Raw genomic sequence first — 20,297 nt, forward strand, 5'->3', positions numbered from 1 at the left:
TATCATAAACCCCAAAATAATTATAAAACAATTATTTCTATCTCGGATTTGTGGTCACGAAACCACTATTCTGATTAGGCCCTAATTCGGGTTGTCACATTTCTATTTCAATTATTGATTCAAATCATGTTAACACCACTGTGCCCTATTTTCCAAAGTATAGTTTGTTTATTTTCATGTGCAAGTATTGTAGATTTTGAAGTCGCAAAGTGATCGGCAGCATCCAGATTCAATCCTCTCAACTCAAAAAGTTTGTATAATTTGTTATGTTATTAGTATGTATCCAAGGTTTTGGGTTAGATTTTAAGTTCAAGTTGTCATTTGGTATATTATGTTGGTAAAGAGTTACACTTTGAACATGACCATATGTGTTGGATGAGAAGTATTTATGAGTATCTAGTAGATTAATTTTTACTTACCAATAAGCCATGTTATACATAATATTGATTTTTTTGTTTCTTGAAAAGTAAATGAATGCGTTACATGCCTAAGATTATATATTGATAGGTAGTTGATATGTCAAAAATGATATAATGGCATTTGAACTAATACCTAAATTGCATTGTTGTTAAGTTTTTGGGTCACAATGACCATTTGATACTTGTACTTAGCAAATTGGAGATGAATGATGCAAAGTTAGGGGAAATTTCCTTCAGGGTTGCGAACTCCCCTATTGGTCTCGCGGCATCAAGCGTCGCAACATCGAATTACCTTATCCTTAAGGTCGTGACTCACCTCGATTGAAGTCATGACATTATGCTTCTATCCTTAGTGCCACAACATGAATCCCTCAATGTTGTGACATTACCCTTGTATTATGTAAAACTTATGTTTTAGTCCCTCATTCGTCACCGGACTAGTAAGAGAGCTTCTGTGAGGTCGTTTAAACCCAAAATTGAATAAATAATGTATTTTAATTAAGTTTTGGGAACTATTTACTTGTATGAGTAATTGTTTAGATATTTCAACGAATGTGACACCTCATATTTCGAACCTAGCGACTGGGTTAGGTGTAGAGTGTTACAATATTTATAGTTCATAGTTACCTCATGATTAAGATTTATTAAGTCAAACCATTATTTTCAATATCTCTGCCATGAAATTTTCTACACATTAATTTACGAACTTACTTTCATGTTATTCAATTTTTTATTAATTTCTAAGCATGTTAGAATAAGAGAGTGAGAGTATCTAAGGGTACTTACCTCTTGAATGCACTTATATTCAAACCAAGCTTCCAATTACATGAATCCACCCTTATACAGTTTGAAATTCTATTTCTCATAATTCTATCATTTTCTCGTTCACAAAAATATAATCAAATATTAGTACCTAAACTTTTCAAAGTTTCTCATAAGAACCAGACTCAAATATCAATTCTAGGAGAGATGAAAAACATTGTTCCTTACCTTATTAAGTTTTCTCCCTTTAGCTTCAACTTTTGCTTACTAACATATAGAACTCTAACTTAAGGAAAATGAAATTATTGGTGGAAATATTGTTGGAAGCAAGAAAATATCAAGATTTATAAGAAATTTCATGGGATTTGGAGGGGGTTTGGCTTTGATGAAGACTTCCTTGACGTATCAACTACCGTAGGGCAGGAGGAGTACTACTAGACAACCTGTGCTTTTTTCTTTCTTTCTTGTTTTGCACAAATGGAAAGTTTCAAATACAATTCGTATATCGGAAAGATTACCATATATAACACAAAATTTATCCATTGATTCCTTCTAGTCGAGCCTCATGGTCTGTCATTATACCCTGAGAAGTAAAAAGAATTACAATCCCCATCCCCTAAAAATCCTAGGAATTTGTTGATAGTTAGAATAGATTCGTAGACCTGATCGACTAATCCATCGTAAATTTAAAATTGTTCTATCTGGTCCTTTTCTATTTTCTGAGTTGAAAGAGCAAGAGAGAATGTGTCATCGAAAATGAGGGTGAAAGAGATGAGAAAAATCTTATATTTCCCTCTTTATTCATAATAAAATTGGGACAAAGGTCAACATTGGTAAAAAAAATCAACTAAATGTGTAGTTCACAATAAAACTTCTCTTTGAATCCAATCCAATGGCCCATAATTATTCCTAACAATTTAATACCTCATAATTTAATAATCCCAAAATAATTTTCATGACAGATGACCAAAATGCCTTTTTATGGAAAATTGCACTTTAGCCCTTTCTCACTTATTATCCTTTTTCTAATTCCATTCCCAACACTTGATACATCAAAATTTCCACAATTTGCACTTGTCATCCATAATTATTGATTATTCATGCAAAAAATTACATTTATGACCTTTCTTGATAAAATAGAAAAATTATGATTAATCCCTATACTTTCCCATCCTCTCCAATTTAGTCTTACAAGTGATCTTCATTATACAAATACATATTCCAAGTTTCACGTCAAATAATCATTATTAACTCTTATTTCTTTTATTTGGTCAAATTGCATTTTGGTCCTCCAACTTTTCAAATTTTATGATTTCGTCTTTCCCCCCACATTTTCACATTACAAACTACTACATTGATTTCCACCTCCAATTTCAATTTAATTTCTTACCAATCTCTTTTTCTTTGAATGATTTCCAAATTTCCTCGAAATTCATTGAACACTATCTCAAAACAATACCAAATATCTTATTGGAAATTTTGGGGGCGTCCCATGTCAAGATAGTTTTATAAGAGTACTTATCTATTTTTTGTTGGATTTCACTTCCTTTGTTTCCTACTTCTTCCTTTCACTTTTTTGCCACTTTCTTTCCTTTATCTAGAACACTTTCATCACCTTCCATCTCTTTCTCTTCATGAAATAACATAAACACAATCAAAACTCTTATCAATAATCACCCCCTTATTTCTACTTCAATGAAACATAGAATCCACAAGAGAACACTTAAATTCTTACCTTGTCACCTTGTTTCTCACACTTTCTCAACTTTCTCACTTCCACCATAAATTCATGAATTCTATCATGAAAACTAAGCTCATTCTAATGTTGGAAACATGATTTCACCTAAAAATTCACTTGGAAATCAAAAGTGTTTGGGTGAGCATGAAATTTAAAAAAAAAAACACCAAATTGAAGAGAAGTGAAAGTTTTCTGTTCCTTTCTTATTCTTAGACGAATGATGTATGAATGGAAGAAAACTCTACACCATTCTTCAATTATTTTCCTAATAATAAATTTAATTATAATGATTTTAATTCAATGGTTGAAATTTAATCTCGCTTTTCCACCACTATCCAATGGTCATAATTTTGTCAAAATTTCATAATTTTAAAATTAATATTAAATATATTTAATTCAATATTCAAAATTAATTGTCACTTTTTCAAGTAAATTAAATAGTATATTTTTGTTATTTCAAAAAATGTGATCATTATGCTTTCTATTATCTTTGATATTGTCGTTTAAGTCATTTCTCTCTTTTAATAAAATTTTAACTTTAGTTCTACTTTTCCACTATTCAATTCAATCCAACATCTATAGGTTTTACAATTTGACCCCTTCATTTTTTTTTTCACTTTACAATTTAGTTTGTAACCCAAACTAATATACCATAATATATCAGTTACTCAACTTTCTCCGATATTCAATAACCTCTTCTATCACTTATATCCAGTCAAGAAATCTAATACACATATTCTCAATATAGTACCACTTACATAATAATTTTTAAGTGGCGTTACACTCAATCTCGTTACACATCCAAGTCCATAAAACACGACCCTACAAATATGCTTGTAATCAAAATTATGTTAAAGATACTGTTTATGTATAAAGTAAAAATTATAGGTATAAACTCAAGACTGAACATTTAATTGAAATTAAAATAAAGCGTTAAATTTAATGACTTCATTATTTTAATCGCGAAAAAGGTTTTTTCTACATTCTCCACTAGCCGTAAGCCTAGCAAGGAACGCTGAGGTATTGTCTAAATTGAGTGCAATTATGCCCTTCAACTCCATGCAAACCCATGAATAAATGGGGACCGTAAGTGAGAAAATTGCAACAAGAATTGTGGCAGCAAAATATATTTTTTCATTACCATATCCATACATTGTAACAAGAAAATCTCATATAAGTTCTAATGGCTTTTGAGTTTCCACCCTCGCCCAAGATTTTGGGCACCAACCTCTGCAAAGATCACCCTTCAATAAATACAAAAAAAAAAAAACACATCAGCATAAGATACGATCAATTTCAGCAGAGTTGGTAGCTCAGCAGCTATTTTTGTATCGAACTTTCTAGCAAGCAGGGTTTTGGAAGAGAAAATGTTGCGCTTGTCTCATCAACATACTGGCTGGCCAATTGATCCCCACTGTTGGTGGGTCAGACACACTAGAGCTTGAGTACAAGTCCAATAGGGCAGTGATCACTACCAATGACATCAGGAAGAATGAATGAATCATGAACATCATCAGCTATGGCTTCTGAGACAAGGAAGTAGTCAAGCCTCCATCCTGTTCCAAGAAACAATATTTTAACTGAGTAGGAATGATGGAAGCTGATCACTAGTGACGGTTCCATTTATCCCCCTAAAAGATCTTTGTAATATCTAGCTGCAACTTCAAAACAAAATTCACCCACTCTAGCACAACATAAATAAATACTGGATGACCATTTTGAGGTAGAAGACATATATTCAAGCCAAAAATACTTGAAATGACTTCATATACTTGAAAAAAATTACATAAAGATGATCATACAAATGGAGGATAAAAGAATATGAAGGTAATATAGGATGTCTCACCTTTATTACCTTTGCGTGCACCATGCCGATAACCCCAGTAAGTATACCCAACAACATCTGGATTCTGCTTTCTAAAGGTGTCAACAAAGCCCCTGGATAAGAAATTTGTGCTAAAAGACTGCCTTTCTTCAATTGTAAACCCAGCACTCCTTCTGTTTCCCTATGTTTAAAATTTTAAACTATTACGACATTTCAATGAAATAAAATAGCTGCAGCTCTAATTTGCATAGGCATAGCAAGTATCGTGATACAGGTTATAGATGTAGCTGAATTCAGCATATTTCAGAAACTCTGAATCCTGATGATGCATTTAGCCTTCTTATACTGTTGTGATCACCAATAGCAAGCAGTTTATAGATTGAACTCTGTTATACTACATTGTTTTGCCTCTCAGAAATGAAAGTCTTACTAATTTAATGCGTAAGAGATGTCTTGTCCCAGCTTTGATATTTCTGGGTTAGGATAACTCTCAATTAAATGTAAAATCAAGCAAAAGAGACAAGTCCATTGTCCCTGGATAAGGGGCACCAAATCAACCTTATTAATCAACAATGGCTCTGTAGTCATAAGACAGAAGGAACTTGTAATGTTAATTAATCAAAGATTGCTATGTGGTTGCTTAAAATATTTCTGCTTACATTGGTTAAGCTACTAGACAAATGAAATACTGATATCATGAAAACATCAAAATCTTGATTGACTTACAGCCGGATTATAAATGTCTATCTCTTCATGCGCACAATTCAAATCCCCTGTCAAAATAACTGGCTTTGACTTTTCCAGTTCCTACATCATATAAGCGAAGCAGCCGAAGTGTCAAACCTCCAAACAAGGAAAACGTCAAAAAAAAAAATTTCAAAAACAAAGTTGGTTCAATTAAGAAAGAATTGACAGAAGCTCTTAAAAGATATTACAAATTACAATAGCTACAAAACAGTAATAAGGAGCTGTCCTATTACATAGTCTTTTTTATATAGAACAAACAAGAGGGACTGAATTGGCAAGGACAAAGATAAGGCAAAGAGAGAATGGAGTTTCGAGAGAAATCACAGGGAAATAAAGGCAAATTGAGAAGAGGAATAATAGTGAGAATGGATTAAGTCTCAGCAGTTAATCTGATATTAAAGTAGGCACTTAACCACTACACTAAAAAGGCAAATTTGTTTAATATAATGTCCTAAAATACCTAGAGAATTAACACAATTAAATAAATTGGACCCATTTATGCTCCAAAACATCATCCTTCCCTGAATATGCATACTTAAAAGCTACAAAAATGATTTAGCATTTAGCTAAAGATCAAGCTTGAAAAGGGTGATAGGATAACAACAAATGAACAAAGTGAAGTACTTTTATTATCTATTGGGATTTTGATTCAAATTTAGATTTGATTACAATTTTGTTGGTGTTTGATTTGTTTGCTGACACTACACTTCCCTCAGAGTTGACCTCTGTAGCAGCTGTGGTCAATACTATTTTCGAATTAGGTCTCAAATTCTGCCAAGGAGTCCTTCATAGGCCTGTAGCTTGGGATAGTTCGCATTTTCATAGACTTCATCAAGTTTTTGCATCTACACATCTACTTAGATTGAATCTGATAACCCTGCAGTAAACAAACTAATTTGTTGATCCAGCCCCATAGAATCTGCACAGGCTAACAGTTCGTGAAATTGACAAAGATAATCTTCCATTGCTCCTGTTTGATTCAATTTCACTAATTCCCCCAAAGGGTTCCCACAGCGGTGGTCCAATCCAGGGTACAATATTTTTTGAATGCCTCTCATGGAAGATTAGGCTTTTTCTGCTCCATTTGACAATATCATAATCGTGTCCTTCCTATCAGGTGAAAAGTAACTAACCCCAATTTGTTTGATTCGGCTATCTTCTAATTCAAAAACAACTTCTCACATTGGTGCAACCAAATTAAGGGGTCTTCTGTCCCATCAAAAGTCAAGAAGTCCAACTTCATCTATCGTAGAGCCACACCAGATCCTGCCGTTGTCTCTGATCGGTTTTCCTGTTTCTTTAGCTAACTCTTGCTTTTGTCAATATTGATGTTATTGCTGTCAACCCTTTTTCCCTTATCAATTTATCTCATTTGTAGCATGGACTTATCGGTTTTCGACTCTATTCTTGCTTTAAATAACTCCACCTCTTCTCAAGTAATGGAATCGCCTATTGTTTCTAGCTTTGAAGCCATGTTACGACCCCAACTAATGAATGACATATGATGAACAATGACATATAATGAACAAGCAGAACTCCTTGAATGGGAATTTGTTGGCCATTGACAATTGACAGACTTGTTAATCAAGGCTGATCTGATTTCTTAAGGCTAAAGTATTGAGATTTTATTTATTCTATTTATTGTGAAGATTGTATTTCCTTTAAGTAGTTCAACATAGTTGTATATATATATCCATGTAAATACTTAAGTTAATGGACAAGGAAAAGGAATTTTTATTTTCAACATGTTATCAAGAGCTTGAGAATCAATATTTAGGAGCCTATCTTTTTCAAAATTCCCAAACCTTAGAAAATTCAATTTTGTACTCTTCTCCTTCTGACCAATTTTTTTTCATCGCCCCTTTCAATAGAGTTGTAGTCCAGTCTCCGGCGAAACCTCAAAATCCGGTGTCCAAACTCCCTGCGAGTGGCCCTCACACGCCACCCATACCTTCGGCATTTTTGCCCACACGCCAGCGCGTGCAGCCCACCTCCGTCGACTTTGATTTTTTGGCCACCACTATTGGTTTTGTTGGTGTTTCTTTGATATCCCTTGCAGTTATTGGCTCTAGTGATACTGTTTTTAAGAGAAAAAAATGGCCGACACAAAAAAAGTTATTTATGATAACCCCCCGTTACAAATCAATCCAATAAAACTTGATGGGCACAATTATCTTGCATTGTCACGATCGTGCTTATTGTTTATCAAAGCGAGAGGACTATAGGGGTATATTACTAGTGATTCGAAAAAACCCGATGTTAATGATTCCACATACCATCACTGGGACTCTGATAACTCTCTTGTTATGTCTGGGCTTATGAACTCTATGCAGCCCAGATTTTCAGAACATACCTGTTAATTGACTCTGCAGAAAAAATATGGCATGCAACTGCCCTCACCTACTCACAATTTGGGAATGATGCTCAGATTTTGAAATCCACAATAAAATTTACAACACTAAGCAAGGTGAGATGTCAATTTCTCAGTAGTTTTCTTAACTGAGCAGTTTATCACAGGAGCTACATTATTACCAAGACTTGCACGCCAATTGTACTGGAGAAGCAGTAAAGTTTCAAAAGCTTTTAGAAAAAGAGAGGGTTTACGACTTTTTGGTCTGGTTAAACACTGAATATGATAAAATTTGAGTTCAAGTTCTCAGAAAAATTCCTTTTCCTTCTCTTAAGGAAGCATACTACAATGTCCAACAAGAAGAAAGCAAAAGAGGTGTTATGCTTTATACAACACCAACTGAGAAGGCTGGGTTGATCGCTAGTGGCTTTCAAGAGCCAAAGAAAGGTGGTAACCTTGATAATCTGTTGTGTGATTATTATGGGAAGCCACGGGACACTAAGGGCAACTGCTGGAAATTACATGGTTGACCCACCAAATGCCGTGGAGGAAAACAAAATAAGTCAAATCAGGGTCGAGCAAACTTGTCTGAGACTACATAGTCATCTACAGAAACTGCATCCACTGGAACATTTTCTTTGGATGAAATTCGACACCTCAGATGTCTTCTGTCCCAACTTAACTCTTCCTCGAATCCAAAATCCAATTTTGTCAAGTCAGGTAATGCCTTTAACGCTTACAGTAATATTAACTCATGGATTATTGATTCTGGTGCAAATAGACACATGACAGTTCCTCTAAAAGTTTATAAGTTACTCCCCAAGTCAAACAAAAGATAGTGTCAGGATAGCCGATGGGTTTTTTACTCCTGTAACCGGATCAAGTTTTGTCAATTGTACACCCAATATTAAACTATCCTCTATCCTACATGTTCCTCGTTTTTCAGTTAACCTTTTATCTATTAGTGCTATCACAAATACCTTAAAACTGCAAAATTGAATTTTTCTCTGATCATTGTGTATTCTAGGACCTTCAAACAGGGAGGAAGATTGACAGTGGTAAATTGCATGATGGCTTATATATGTTGTAGGGTAGTAGTGGTTCTGTTCAAGCATTTGTTTGGAGGTAATAAGATTAGTAATCAAGAAATAATGCAGTGGCATAGGCGATTAGAATACCATCATTTTTTGTTATGGAAAAGTTATATCTTAGTTTATTTTCAAAGACTTGGTTTGATTCGTTACTTTGTGAAGCTTGTGAGTTTACTGAACAAACTAAAAATTATTATCCTTTGAGAAATAATAGAAGTAATACTCTTTTTATGACTATTTATTTAGATATTTGGGGACTAACTCGACGTGTCTCTTTATCTGATAATCAATGGTTTGTTATTTTTATTGATTACTGCACTAGGACGACTTAGGTGTATTTGCTAAAATAAAATAAAAATGATGTGTTTACATGCTTTCAATTTTTTCATAAAATGGTGTGTACTAAATTTGATTTTAGAAATGACAATGTTACAAAGTACAATTTTGATACCTATTTGGGGTCTTATGTGATAATTCATTAGACAAATTATCCCGATACTAGTGTACAAAATGGGGTCGCTGAAAGGAAAAATAGACATTTTCTAGAAGTCGTTAGATCTCTTCTGTTTACCATGAACCTTAATAAACCATTCTGGGGGGACGCAATTCTTGTAGCGGCCTATCTTATTAATAAAATGCCACTCAAAACCCTTAATTTCAAGAGTCCCATAGAAACTTTAAAAGGACACAATACTTATATTATTCCTCCAAGGGTATTTGGATGTGTTATGTCAATGATCGAAAAGCATGCAAATTAGATCCACGAGCCCTTAAATGTGTGTTCATTGGATATTCTCCAACACAAAAAGGATACAAGTGTTATCATCCTCCTTCACGACAAACTTTCGTTAATATGGATGTTACATTTAGAGAAATTGAGCCCTATTATGGTACAACTCAATCATCTCTTCAGGGGGGGGTCAATGAGAGAGAAGAAGTGATACCTAGCACAGTAACTATTGAAAAACTTATTTTAGACAACACCATTGTTCAAGAGGTAGCGCTACTGTTCAAGGGGAGACTACTGTTCAAAAGAAAATTATTGGGCATTTGGACAAACCAGATTTAAAGAAGTATTTGAGAAAGATGAATAGAAAAAGCCATCATGCAACCAATTATGTGCCAAGAATCTTTCTCTTCTAGTGAGTTACGCTTACTTTCCTATCATTACAATGATTTAGATAAGCTTATTTCCTAACGAAAAGGTGTTAGATCCTGTACTAGACACTCTATTTCTAACTTTATCTCTTATAACTCATTGTCCCCTCCCTATAGAGTCTTTGTATTGTCTTTTTCTTCTGTGTCTATTCTACAGGATTGACATGAAGCATTTGAAGATACCAAGTGAAAAGAAGTCATGGTTGAAGAAATGAAAGCACTGGCAAAAAATGAGACTTGGGAGCTGGTAACTCCTCTAGCAGACAAGAACTTGGTGAGTTGCAAATGGGTGTTAACTGTGAAACACAAGTCTGATGTTTCGATTAAAAGGTTCAAAACCAGATTGGTTGCTAAAGTCTTCACTCAAACTTATGGAATGGACTATCAAGAGACGTTTGCCCCTGTTTCCAAAATGAACACCATCAAAATTTTGTTTTCTTGTGTAGCCAACCTCGACTAGAACCTACAACAGTTTAATGTAAAAAATGCATTCCTACATAGAGACCTAGAAGAGAGAGTGTTTATGGAGATTCCTCATAGATTTAATAATACAAAAACACAAGGGAAAGTATGCAGATTGAAGAAAGCCTTGTATGGACTAAACAATCTCCCAAAGCATTGTTTAATAGATTCCGCAAAGTTATGATCACTTTTGGTTATCAATAGAGCAATGCTAATCATACCCTTTTTATGAAACATCACAAGGGTAAGGTCACTCTCCTTATTATATATGTTGATGACAAGAGACGATGAGAAAAAATGGCTCGACTGAAACCGTGTTTGGCTCAAGAATTTGAAATCAAAGATCTAGAAAAGTTACAATATTTCCTGGGAATTAAAGTTGCCAGATCAAAGAAAGGAATTTTCATCTCTCAGACAAAATACATCCTAATCTCTTGACTGAGACAAGTATGATGGGATGCAAGCTTGCAAAATCACCTATAGAAAGCAATCATAAGTTGCAAGCTGGAATAGGGAGTCAGTAGACACTAGACCTGACATAGCATATGCACTCAGTTTGGTAAGTCAATTTATGCATGATCCTCAAGAGTTTTATCTGTAGGCTGTCATTCGCATTCTACACTATCTGAAGTCCGCTTTAGGAAAAAGTCTCCTTTTTTTCTAAACATGGTCACCTACAGATAAATGCTTTTACAAACGCAGATTGGGTTGGATCTTTGGATGATAGGAGATCTACATCTAGATATTACACACTTGTGGGAGGAAACTTAGTCACTTGGAGAAGCAAGAAGCAAAATGTGGATGCTCAATTAACTTCTACAGCAGAATACAGAGCTATGGCTCAAGGTGTTTGCGAGCTAGTATGGTTATTGAAAGTTGTGGAGGAATTAAAGTTGTCGAATAAAGGAAAACTTTCCTTATATCGCGACAAAAAGGCCGCCATCAACATAGCCCAAAACCCAATAAAACATGATCGAAAAAACGCATAGAAATTGATCGACATTTCATTAAAGAAAAGTTGACAATCGACATCCTAGTTAAGTCATGTAGCCTCAGATGAGCAATTAGTTGATGTGTTCACTAAAAGACTCAACAGAACTTATCACAAGTCGGTCTACAAGTTAGGCATGTGTGATATCTATGCACCAACTGGAAGGGAAGTGTTAACCATTGACTATCGACAGACTTATTAATTAAGGCTATCTAATTTCTTAAGGCTAAAGTATTGAGATTTTATTTATTCTATTTATTGTGAAGATTGTATTTCCTTAAGTAGTTCAACATAGTATATATATCCATGTAAATAGTTAAGTTAATGGACAAGGAAAAAGAATTTCTATTTCCAACAAAATTCCATACCTTAAACTTGTTAGAGGGAATATTAAATCTCATAGGAATTACTTAATCAGATATATCTTATTCACTTTTCAATTTGCCTCTGTCACATATTCTTAGAGATTAGGGGTTAACATTAGGATTTTATTTTGTTTTCTTTCTTTATTTACACTATATACACTAGTTATAAATAAGCCAACTCTAGAGATGAAATATATGTAATATTTCATCAATCTATTCTTCTCTTCGTATCCGTTAACATGGTATAAGACCTCTTAGCTCGATTTAGTGAGTTCGAGTTTTTTGTTTTGAACACAAACCGTTAGGGTATTTTTTGGGTTATTTTTCCAAAGTGATCTTTCGAGTACATTGTCAACACAAGGATGTGCACCAACAACTCGACAACCAAATTGCAGATTTCGATGTACAGGAGGTCCATGCGTGAGTATCACGTGCTACCAAAATATCCAAGTACTCTCTTCATGTACTAGCACATGGGGTAGTGTTAGGCCACCAACTTTTGCCTTCAACGTCAACTTCTTGATTCGATTATATCCTAGTGGACGGGTGTTCGAATGGTTTAAGGTTCGTGGGTTGTTTGTTGATTTTTTATTTTTTTTTTTAGTTTGGGTACTGTTTAACACTTTCAATATTGTTGAGGCATTGCTTTCCTTTTGTAGGTTTCACGGGTATTGTTCGTGGGTCTTTCCTTTTGTAAGTTTCACTGCCTTTTTTCATATCATGAGTCCCTTTGCTTCATTTGCAGATTCAGCTAAATTTAATACATGTTTTATTTCCTCTTCATCCAAATGGGTAATCGATTTTGGAGCTACAGATCATATGATAGGTAATCCCAACCTTTTTACTTTTCAATCACTAAATTCACCTTTTCTTGTCACTTTTGATTATGGATCCACTTATAAAGTTGTTAATTCTAGAACTATTAATCGAACTTCATTTATCATCATCGATTTTAAATTTACCTAACCTCGCCTTTAATTTAATCTTTTTCAATGAACTTACCCATGACCAAAATTGCTACATCTCGTTTTTTTCCCGATTATATTTTACAAGATCTTGTGACAAAGCACACTATTGATAAAGTATATGCATTTGATGGTTTTTATATTTTCGACTTGTGGGTTCCTCGATTTGTGGCCTATCCTACTATTCTCTCTTTGATCGAAGCAAATTGTCAATTGGGACATCCTTCTTTTTCTTTGTTGAAGAAGATGGGTGCACAATTTCAAGATCTACCTTCGTTAAAATGTGAAACATATCAATTTGCGAAGTACCGACAAAGCCCCTTGAGATTGAGATCTAACAAACAAGCTATTTCTACTTTTGAGTTAGTACACTCGGTTGCTTAGAGACCATTTTTAGTAGAATCCAAACCTAAATTTCGATATTTTGTTACGTTTGTAAATGATTATTCTCAAATGAAATGGATATATTTTATGAAAAAACGATCAAAGGTGGTCTTACTTTCGTGCTTTTTGTATCGGTAGAACTCAATTTGGTGTGGCTATCTAGATTTTGCGCAGCAATAAAGCAAAAGAATACTTTTCCAAGTCTTACGAAGCCTTTATAACCCAAAATGAGATTTTTCAACAATCCTCTTTTGTTGACATGCCATCTCAACATGTAGTTGAACGGAAAAACAGACATCTCTTTGAGATAATTGTATCTATTCTATTTCAAATGGAAGTTCCTAAACAATTTTGGGTTGATGTTGTTTCGAAGGCCTGTTTTTTGATCAATCGCATGCCTTCCTTTGTACTTGATGGTAATAACCCATACAATTTTCTATCTCCATCCAAACCATTATTTCCGATAGAATCAAGAATATTTAGGTACACCTTTTTTGTTCGAGATGTTCTACCTCATGTTACTAAGTTGGATCCAAAATCCTTAAATGTGCATTTTTGGGGTATTCTCGCCTTCAAAAGGGATATAGATGTTACACTCCAGATCTTAACAAATATTTGGTGTTTATCAATGTTGCATTTCAAATCTTTCGAAACAAGGGGAGGAAGATGATTGGTTAATTTGCACTGTCACTACTTCTCCAACTCCTACTCCGACAAGGCCATCGATTACTTAAGTTCATTTGTCTCCTTGCTCTTTATTTGCATCCCTAGATTTTGTTTCTATTCCTAAGATAATTCGAGAGGCTTTGAATCATCTTGATTGGCATGATGCGATGTTGGAGAAAATACATGCATTAGATGAAAATGGTACTTGGAACCTAGTGAATTTGTCTATTGGTAAACAGGCTGCTGGGTGCAAATGGGTAATCACCATTAAGGTAATTCCAAATGGCTTAGTGCCTAAACTTAAAGCTAGATTAGTTGCTAAAAGGATATGCTTAGATTTATAGGGTGAATTATTCAGATCCTTCCTCTCCAATGGCAAAACTCACCTTTGTTCGTCTATTTATCTCACCTGTTGCTTTTCATAATTGGCCTTTACACCAATTAGATTTCAAGAATGCTTTCTTCATGGGTTTTTTGCTTAGCGGCAGTATAGAAAGGTCTGTCATCTTAAGAAGTCCCTTTATGGACTGAAACAAAGTCCTCGTGCCTAGTTTGGAAAGTTCAATGAGGTAGTTCAACAGTTTGGGCTTGAAGAAAAGTAGTTGTGATCATTCAATATTTTATAAATGATCTAAGGCTGGAGTTATTTTTCTTGTAGTATACGTTGTTATTGCTATTACAATAGATGATGTAGGGATCTCTTCTCTAATGTCTTTCTTGCATACCAGGTTTCACACGAAAGACTTGGGTCAATTGAAGTATTTTTTAGGTCAATTGAAGTATTTTTTTGAGAAGCAAGAAATGAATTTTTCTGTCTCAGAGAAAGTATGTTTTTAATCTATTGGCAGAAACTAAAAAGTTGACAACTAAACCATGTAGTACTCCAATGGTTCCTAATGGTGCATCTTACAAAGGATAAAGGTGATTTCTTTGATGACCCTAAGAGGTAAAGGAGGATAGCTAGGAAATTAAATTATCTCACTTAACTCACTCGAGTATCGCATTTGTTGTGAGTATTGTTAGGCAGTTTATGTCCGCACCCACAATCAAACATTGGGCAACCTTGGGCAGATCTTATGTTACTTGAAAGGAGCTCCTGGACATTGGATCTAAGATACATCAATCATGGGCATACCCGTATTGAGTGTTTTGCAAATGCTGATAAGGACGGATCTAAGATAGATAGAAGGTCTAGTACTGGATACTGTGTTTTTGTTGGTGGAAACTTAGTATAATGGAGGAGCAAGAAGCAGAATGTTGTATCTCGGTCTAGTGCAAAATTAGAATATAGGACTGGCACAATCCACGTGTAAAAATGATGTGGATACGACATTTATTAACTAAAATTAGGTTGGTGTATTCGTCACCAGCAAAGCTCTTTTGCGATATCAAATAGCTCTTCATATCGCCTCAAATCAAATTTTTAATGAAAGAACCAAACACATCGATGTTGATTGTCACTTTATGTGGTAGAAAATTTTAGACAATTCAATCTCCACGAGTTATGTGAAGACAAGAGAACTTATTGATTTGTTTACAAACGCACTAAATGAGAATCAGATTGACTATTTATGTAACAAGCTCAGTATGATCAATATCTATACTCAAGGTTGAGGGGGCGTTATAAATTATTAAGGATTAGGGCTAACATCAGGATCTTATTTTATTCTCTTCCCTTATTTACACACTATATAAACTTGTATAGACTAACTCTAGAGATGAAATATATGTAACTTTTCATCAGTCTATTCTTCTCTTGTTTTCATTATCTGTTAACAACCTATTAAATAGAGATTACATAGTTTAATAGAAATACTTGCTAAGGAAATAATCCTACTAAGGAAAGACTACTTAAAAAAAGCAAGAAATACTTATAATTAAAAGGATTAATACTTTACTAATAAAATAATGATAAAATTGATCCCTAACAACATAAATTTACCAACACCATCAAGCATCATTTGTTGTTGTCTTTCGTGAATCCTACGACGCACATAAGTTTTTCCAACAAATGCATCTGCAACAACTCCTTTACTGTTTTAATGTAGGCAACTCGCTTAAGACTTCCACAACCATAGGAAAAATATGAATTGAAATAAGGGCAAAGACGCTTTCTTTGAATCTAATTTTTTTGCTACTCATTCAATGACTCGATTCTAGACCCAAGACCATTACACCACCACTATCACAAAGGGAGAAAGGGACATGACCCGAACACCTTGAGCAAAGAAATACATGCATACGCTAAGTTCAAAGCCAAATGCTCGGGTGCTCAATTTCCTTGAATCAAAACATGAATATCAAATGTATCCTAGGAATTCAAAAGACAATTTGTGCCCAATCTGAATAACAAGTCAAAAGGGTATATAGGAAGAAGCAAGACCAAGGGATTCATTAAACTTGCCAGGAGCACAAGTTGGATAACAAAAATTAATTAAACGAGTCAAAGAAAAACAAAGGGGGGAGGGGGTAAATTAAATAAGGAAATGTAAGCATTCTTACTTTTATGTAATTACCAAGAGATGGATCCCATTCTGTAATCCTATATGCCTGGAATAGCAATAAAATCCTTTAGTAAAAAAGTTGAAAAAAATCAATGAAAGAAATGAAAACTTCAAGAATGTTGGCAAGTAACATAAGAAAGGTTTAAGCCGTTTACCAGCCTTCTCAAGCCATCACCAGAATTAGGAACATAGACACTTAATAAATAAAAAGAATCGAACTCTGCTGTCACAACCCGTCCTTCACTATCATGATCTGATATGCCTAGGCCATATCTGACTGAAAGTGGCTTTATCTGTCAGAAAACTGCTAATTTTTAACAGTAAATTAATAAATAAGAAGGAAATGAAAATATCAAACTCGATAGTTGATACTTGAATTTCGAAAGGTCAATCTCCTAACAACTTTACAGTAGTCATGGAATCAAGAAAACAGACAACAATGCCAGCAACCAGTGAAAGCATAAGACTGAAATGAATCCCATTGATTAAGACTTGCTAAGTGGATAAAAATCAAGTATGATCGCTCTTCACTTATCACATAGTTTTCTGTATCATGTTTCAAAGTCCCATTTCATCATTAGAATTTGAAGGGTAGCTATAAACAAAAATTTTGATATTGTGTTCTTTAAAAAAGTAATCTGCTAATTCCATTCACAGTATTTCAAAATTTTACCGTACAAGATAATCATTTTCAAACTTAAGGGATATATTACAAAACAAAGAAACTAGCAAATAAGAGTATTACTTTAACAGATATAAAATCCAAGTGAAACTAAGATAAGAACAAACCTCATTGACAAAAAAACTGTGAATGCTAGGTCCTAATGTAAAACAATATCGGTATATAAAAAGGTGACATAATTTCTATCCATATGTGAAAAATATTCTAAGGACCGCATCTAAGATAAACCATTCTAAATCAGACATACCCGAGATATTATTGCTGTTCCAGAATAACCAAGTCTTGTATTGCTGCAAGTCCAAAAGCTGTTCTCGTATCCTTCTATAAGAGACTGTTTGATTGATTCAACATCCTTCTCCTGTTCCAAGTTTAAAACATGCACTAAGCATACCAAGAAATTTAACAAGTCCTATGTTAAAAGTAAAATAAATAATCTAACAAGGATACACAATTTCATAGTCAATTAAGCAATATTTAATGGCTAAATCAATGGGCAGAATTTTCTCTCGGGAAGAAATAAAAGAAATAAAATGTTCTCCCACTTATCTTGGAAGCTAGTGCATCCAAGACTAAATCAATCTTTCCCAACTCATAATCATGGGAACACTCAGAGAAGAAAGTTAGTACTACCTAGATTGGGTTAATGTAAAAATTAGAGAGAAAAAGAATATCTTGAATATTTGGTTGAGAAGGAAGATTACTCATTCAAAGTTTTTAATGCTTTTTAACCAATTAAAATTAGGAGTCACATTGCAACTTGACTCCAATGCATAGGAAAACAAGTCCTAGGTGTCAAATAGAATCAACAGGCAAGAAAATGCCCACAGGCCATGGCTTAAGTGAAGGAAAAAAATTTGATATCAAACATGACAACCATAAATGAATAACGTCTATCAAAGGAAGAATATCTTAGCAACCGCTTTATAATTTAGACACTATTGCTGTAACTATGTTTGAACATAGCAATAAAAGATGTAAGTGGTGAATCAAGTGCTACAGTAAACTATCCAGTTATAAAATATGCAAAAATCATGGTAACAAAGAGACTTTCTAAAAAAACTACTGATATTATATTGAAATTTTCTTAGCTACAGGTGATAAATTTATATACTTACCTGAAGCTTAGTTTCTTGCAAACACAATACATCAAAGTTTTCCTGTTTGGCAAGTTCCATAGCAGAGAATCCCTCTAGTTTCAGCAATGCTCTAAGCCCATTGACATTCCACGAAAGAATCTTGACAAACTTTGTATTCTCTATAGGAAGTGAACGTCTCATGGTTCTAGGATTATATGCTATCCACCCTTTTTGAGGCTTCTTATGGGCCAAAATAGTCCATGGTTCACTTTGATTTACAGGAAGAGTAACTCTATTTTTGGCACTAACATATTTGCTATCAACATCTGAAGATGCTTTCTTCTTTGTCAGAGAAGTCATCCTACCTAACCAAATCAAGGTTCAAACACAATAACCCATCCTTCTAGTCAAATTAAATACACAACTAAAACAAATTAAAGAGAGAAAGGAATAGTTCCATAAATCACAACAACAGTATTAAGCACTACTGCTACATATGTCTATTTTCTGTAGTACCTGAAGCACAAGCAGATTTCTTCTGCTCAGTGGCGACAATTTTAGCATTAACATCAACCGTTTTGCCCTTAATTTGCAACTGTTTTACAGTTCTCCTGCTCTGTTGAACCTCGGAAACCTTAGAAAAACAGTTAGCATCCTGAACTTGGTCCTCTACTGATTTTGTCTCCATCATCATAGATATTCTTTTATCAGAATTGGAGGGATCTTGTTTATCTGCTAAAAGAGAACTTTCACCTGCACCGGTAAAGAATTTCTAAGATAAGGAAAGAAAGCTTGAAAAAGCGGCTAGTTATTTTAACATTAAAAAATATTGATTTTTTAATGCATGATCTTGGCGCCTTCCATCTGAAGATTTGAAAATTGAAATAAATATCAAATTTTAATTTCCATAGAAAATTGCATACCATCTATTTCCTTGGCCAAATAAGACTGTAAAGCAGATACAAGCTCACGTTTCAAACCTTTGGGAGGGATCCCAGCAGTCCTATCAATTAGAAGTAGTTACAACAACCTTCAATAAAAGCAAATATGGATTTATATGTTAAACCCTTGAAATTTGTTCTTTACCTCAATGCCGTTCTGAGTTGTTGAATCGTCATTGCCTCGATTTTGCTTGGATCATCCTTGATATCCTGCAACTCAACCAAATTTATATCTATCCTCTTTAATTACCGTAAAAAACATAAAATTAGTACCTTTTAACTCAAAATATGACATCCTATTAATCCATTAGAGCACCCATTTATCCTTTTGACTAGTTTATCTTCATTATGCGTACTAATTTAGTTTTCTAACCCCTTAAAACCCACATATAAAACTAAGAATTTTTTTTATATAAAATTAAAAGAAGAAACCTTGAGAATAGGGTTATCAGAAATGGTGTAGTTGTCGTTGTCTATTGCATCTCTGAGCTTTTTATCAATGTTTTGGTCAGCAATAGAGGATGGATTCGAAAAGCTTCTTCTCTTAGACCCCATTACTTTGCCTCTTAAAGGAGCCAATCTTCCAATACCCAATTTCCTAGGGTCCACCGGAAAGCTACAACTCGTTCTGTCAGTTTGGGGAAAAAAAAGAAACAAAAGAAAAACAAAATACGGAAATTAATTAAAGAAAAAAAAACCTTGAAAGATTTATGAAAGTTCTAAAACCTAGTTGCAATGCTTGGTTCATCTATGGAACCCAATTTCAGAGGATGGGAGCTGTAGGGTAGGTTAAGCAGGCAAGAAGCGCAGGATAGCAGTTAAACCAAAATGAGCTTTTTGCACTTTATTGCTCCTCCAAAACATGCAGCAAAAGTTTCGACAGTTTCACCCATTTCCTATTTTATTTATGAAAATGTTTTATTTATTATTTATCAGAATGGGATAAAAATATAAAAATGCATATAGGTAAAAGCATTTTAAGGAGAAATTTAGTAGAAGTGGACACACTTTAGCTCATGTTTTTTATGGGATTAAGACTATTTGTATGTTTAATACCTAGGGTTTAGGATTTAGGAATTTATTAAAATAATTTAGGAATTTATTTGTTTAGGGTTTAGAGTTTAGGATTTATGTTTGTGATTTTAAAAATAAATTAAGGTTTAGTTTTTTT

The 20,297-nt window shown here is 34.0% G+C and overlaps 1 protein-coding gene across 4 annotated transcripts; it reads right to left on the minus strand.

Annotated features, from left to right (window-relative positions):
- Window positions 1-4,030: 4,030 nt before the first annotated feature.
- Window positions 4,031-20,069, minus strand: LOC108466974 (DNA-(apurinic or apyrimidinic site) endonuclease, chloroplastic). Of its 4 annotated transcripts, none has more exons than XM_017767395.2 (12): window positions 19,853-20,069; window positions 19,559-19,742; window positions 19,272-19,336; window positions 19,109-19,188; window positions 18,702-18,938; window positions 18,225-18,550; window positions 17,357-17,467; window positions 16,583-16,720; window positions 16,426-16,473; window positions 5,471-5,551; window positions 4,766-4,925; window positions 4,031-4,475 (listed from the first exon to the last, which is right to left on the minus strand). In XM_017767395.2, exons 2-12 carry the CDS (start codon window positions 19,679-19,681, stop codon window positions 4,354-4,356), a joined length of 1,491 nt encoding a protein of 496 aa, XP_017622884.1. In that variant the 5' UTR covers window positions 19,682-19,742; window positions 19,853-20,069; the 3' UTR covers window positions 4,031-4,353. The 4 variants fall into 4 exon arrangements, with proteins under 4 accessions (XP_017622884.1, XP_052880382.1, XP_017622883.1 ...); XM_053024422.1 differs by having other exon boundaries at window positions 4,775-4,925; window positions 19,825-20,064; XM_017767394.2 differs by having other exon boundaries at window positions 19,825-20,061.
- Between the last annotated feature and the right edge of the window lie 228 nt (window positions 20,070-20,297).

The sequence above is a fragment of the Gossypium arboreum genome, chromosome 2 (assembly GCF_025698485.1).
Source record: "Gossypium arboreum isolate Shixiya-1 chromosome 2, ASM2569848v2, whole genome shotgun sequence".
Classification (NCBI taxonomy): domain Eukaryota; kingdom Viridiplantae; phylum Streptophyta; class Magnoliopsida; order Malvales; family Malvaceae; genus Gossypium; species Gossypium arboreum.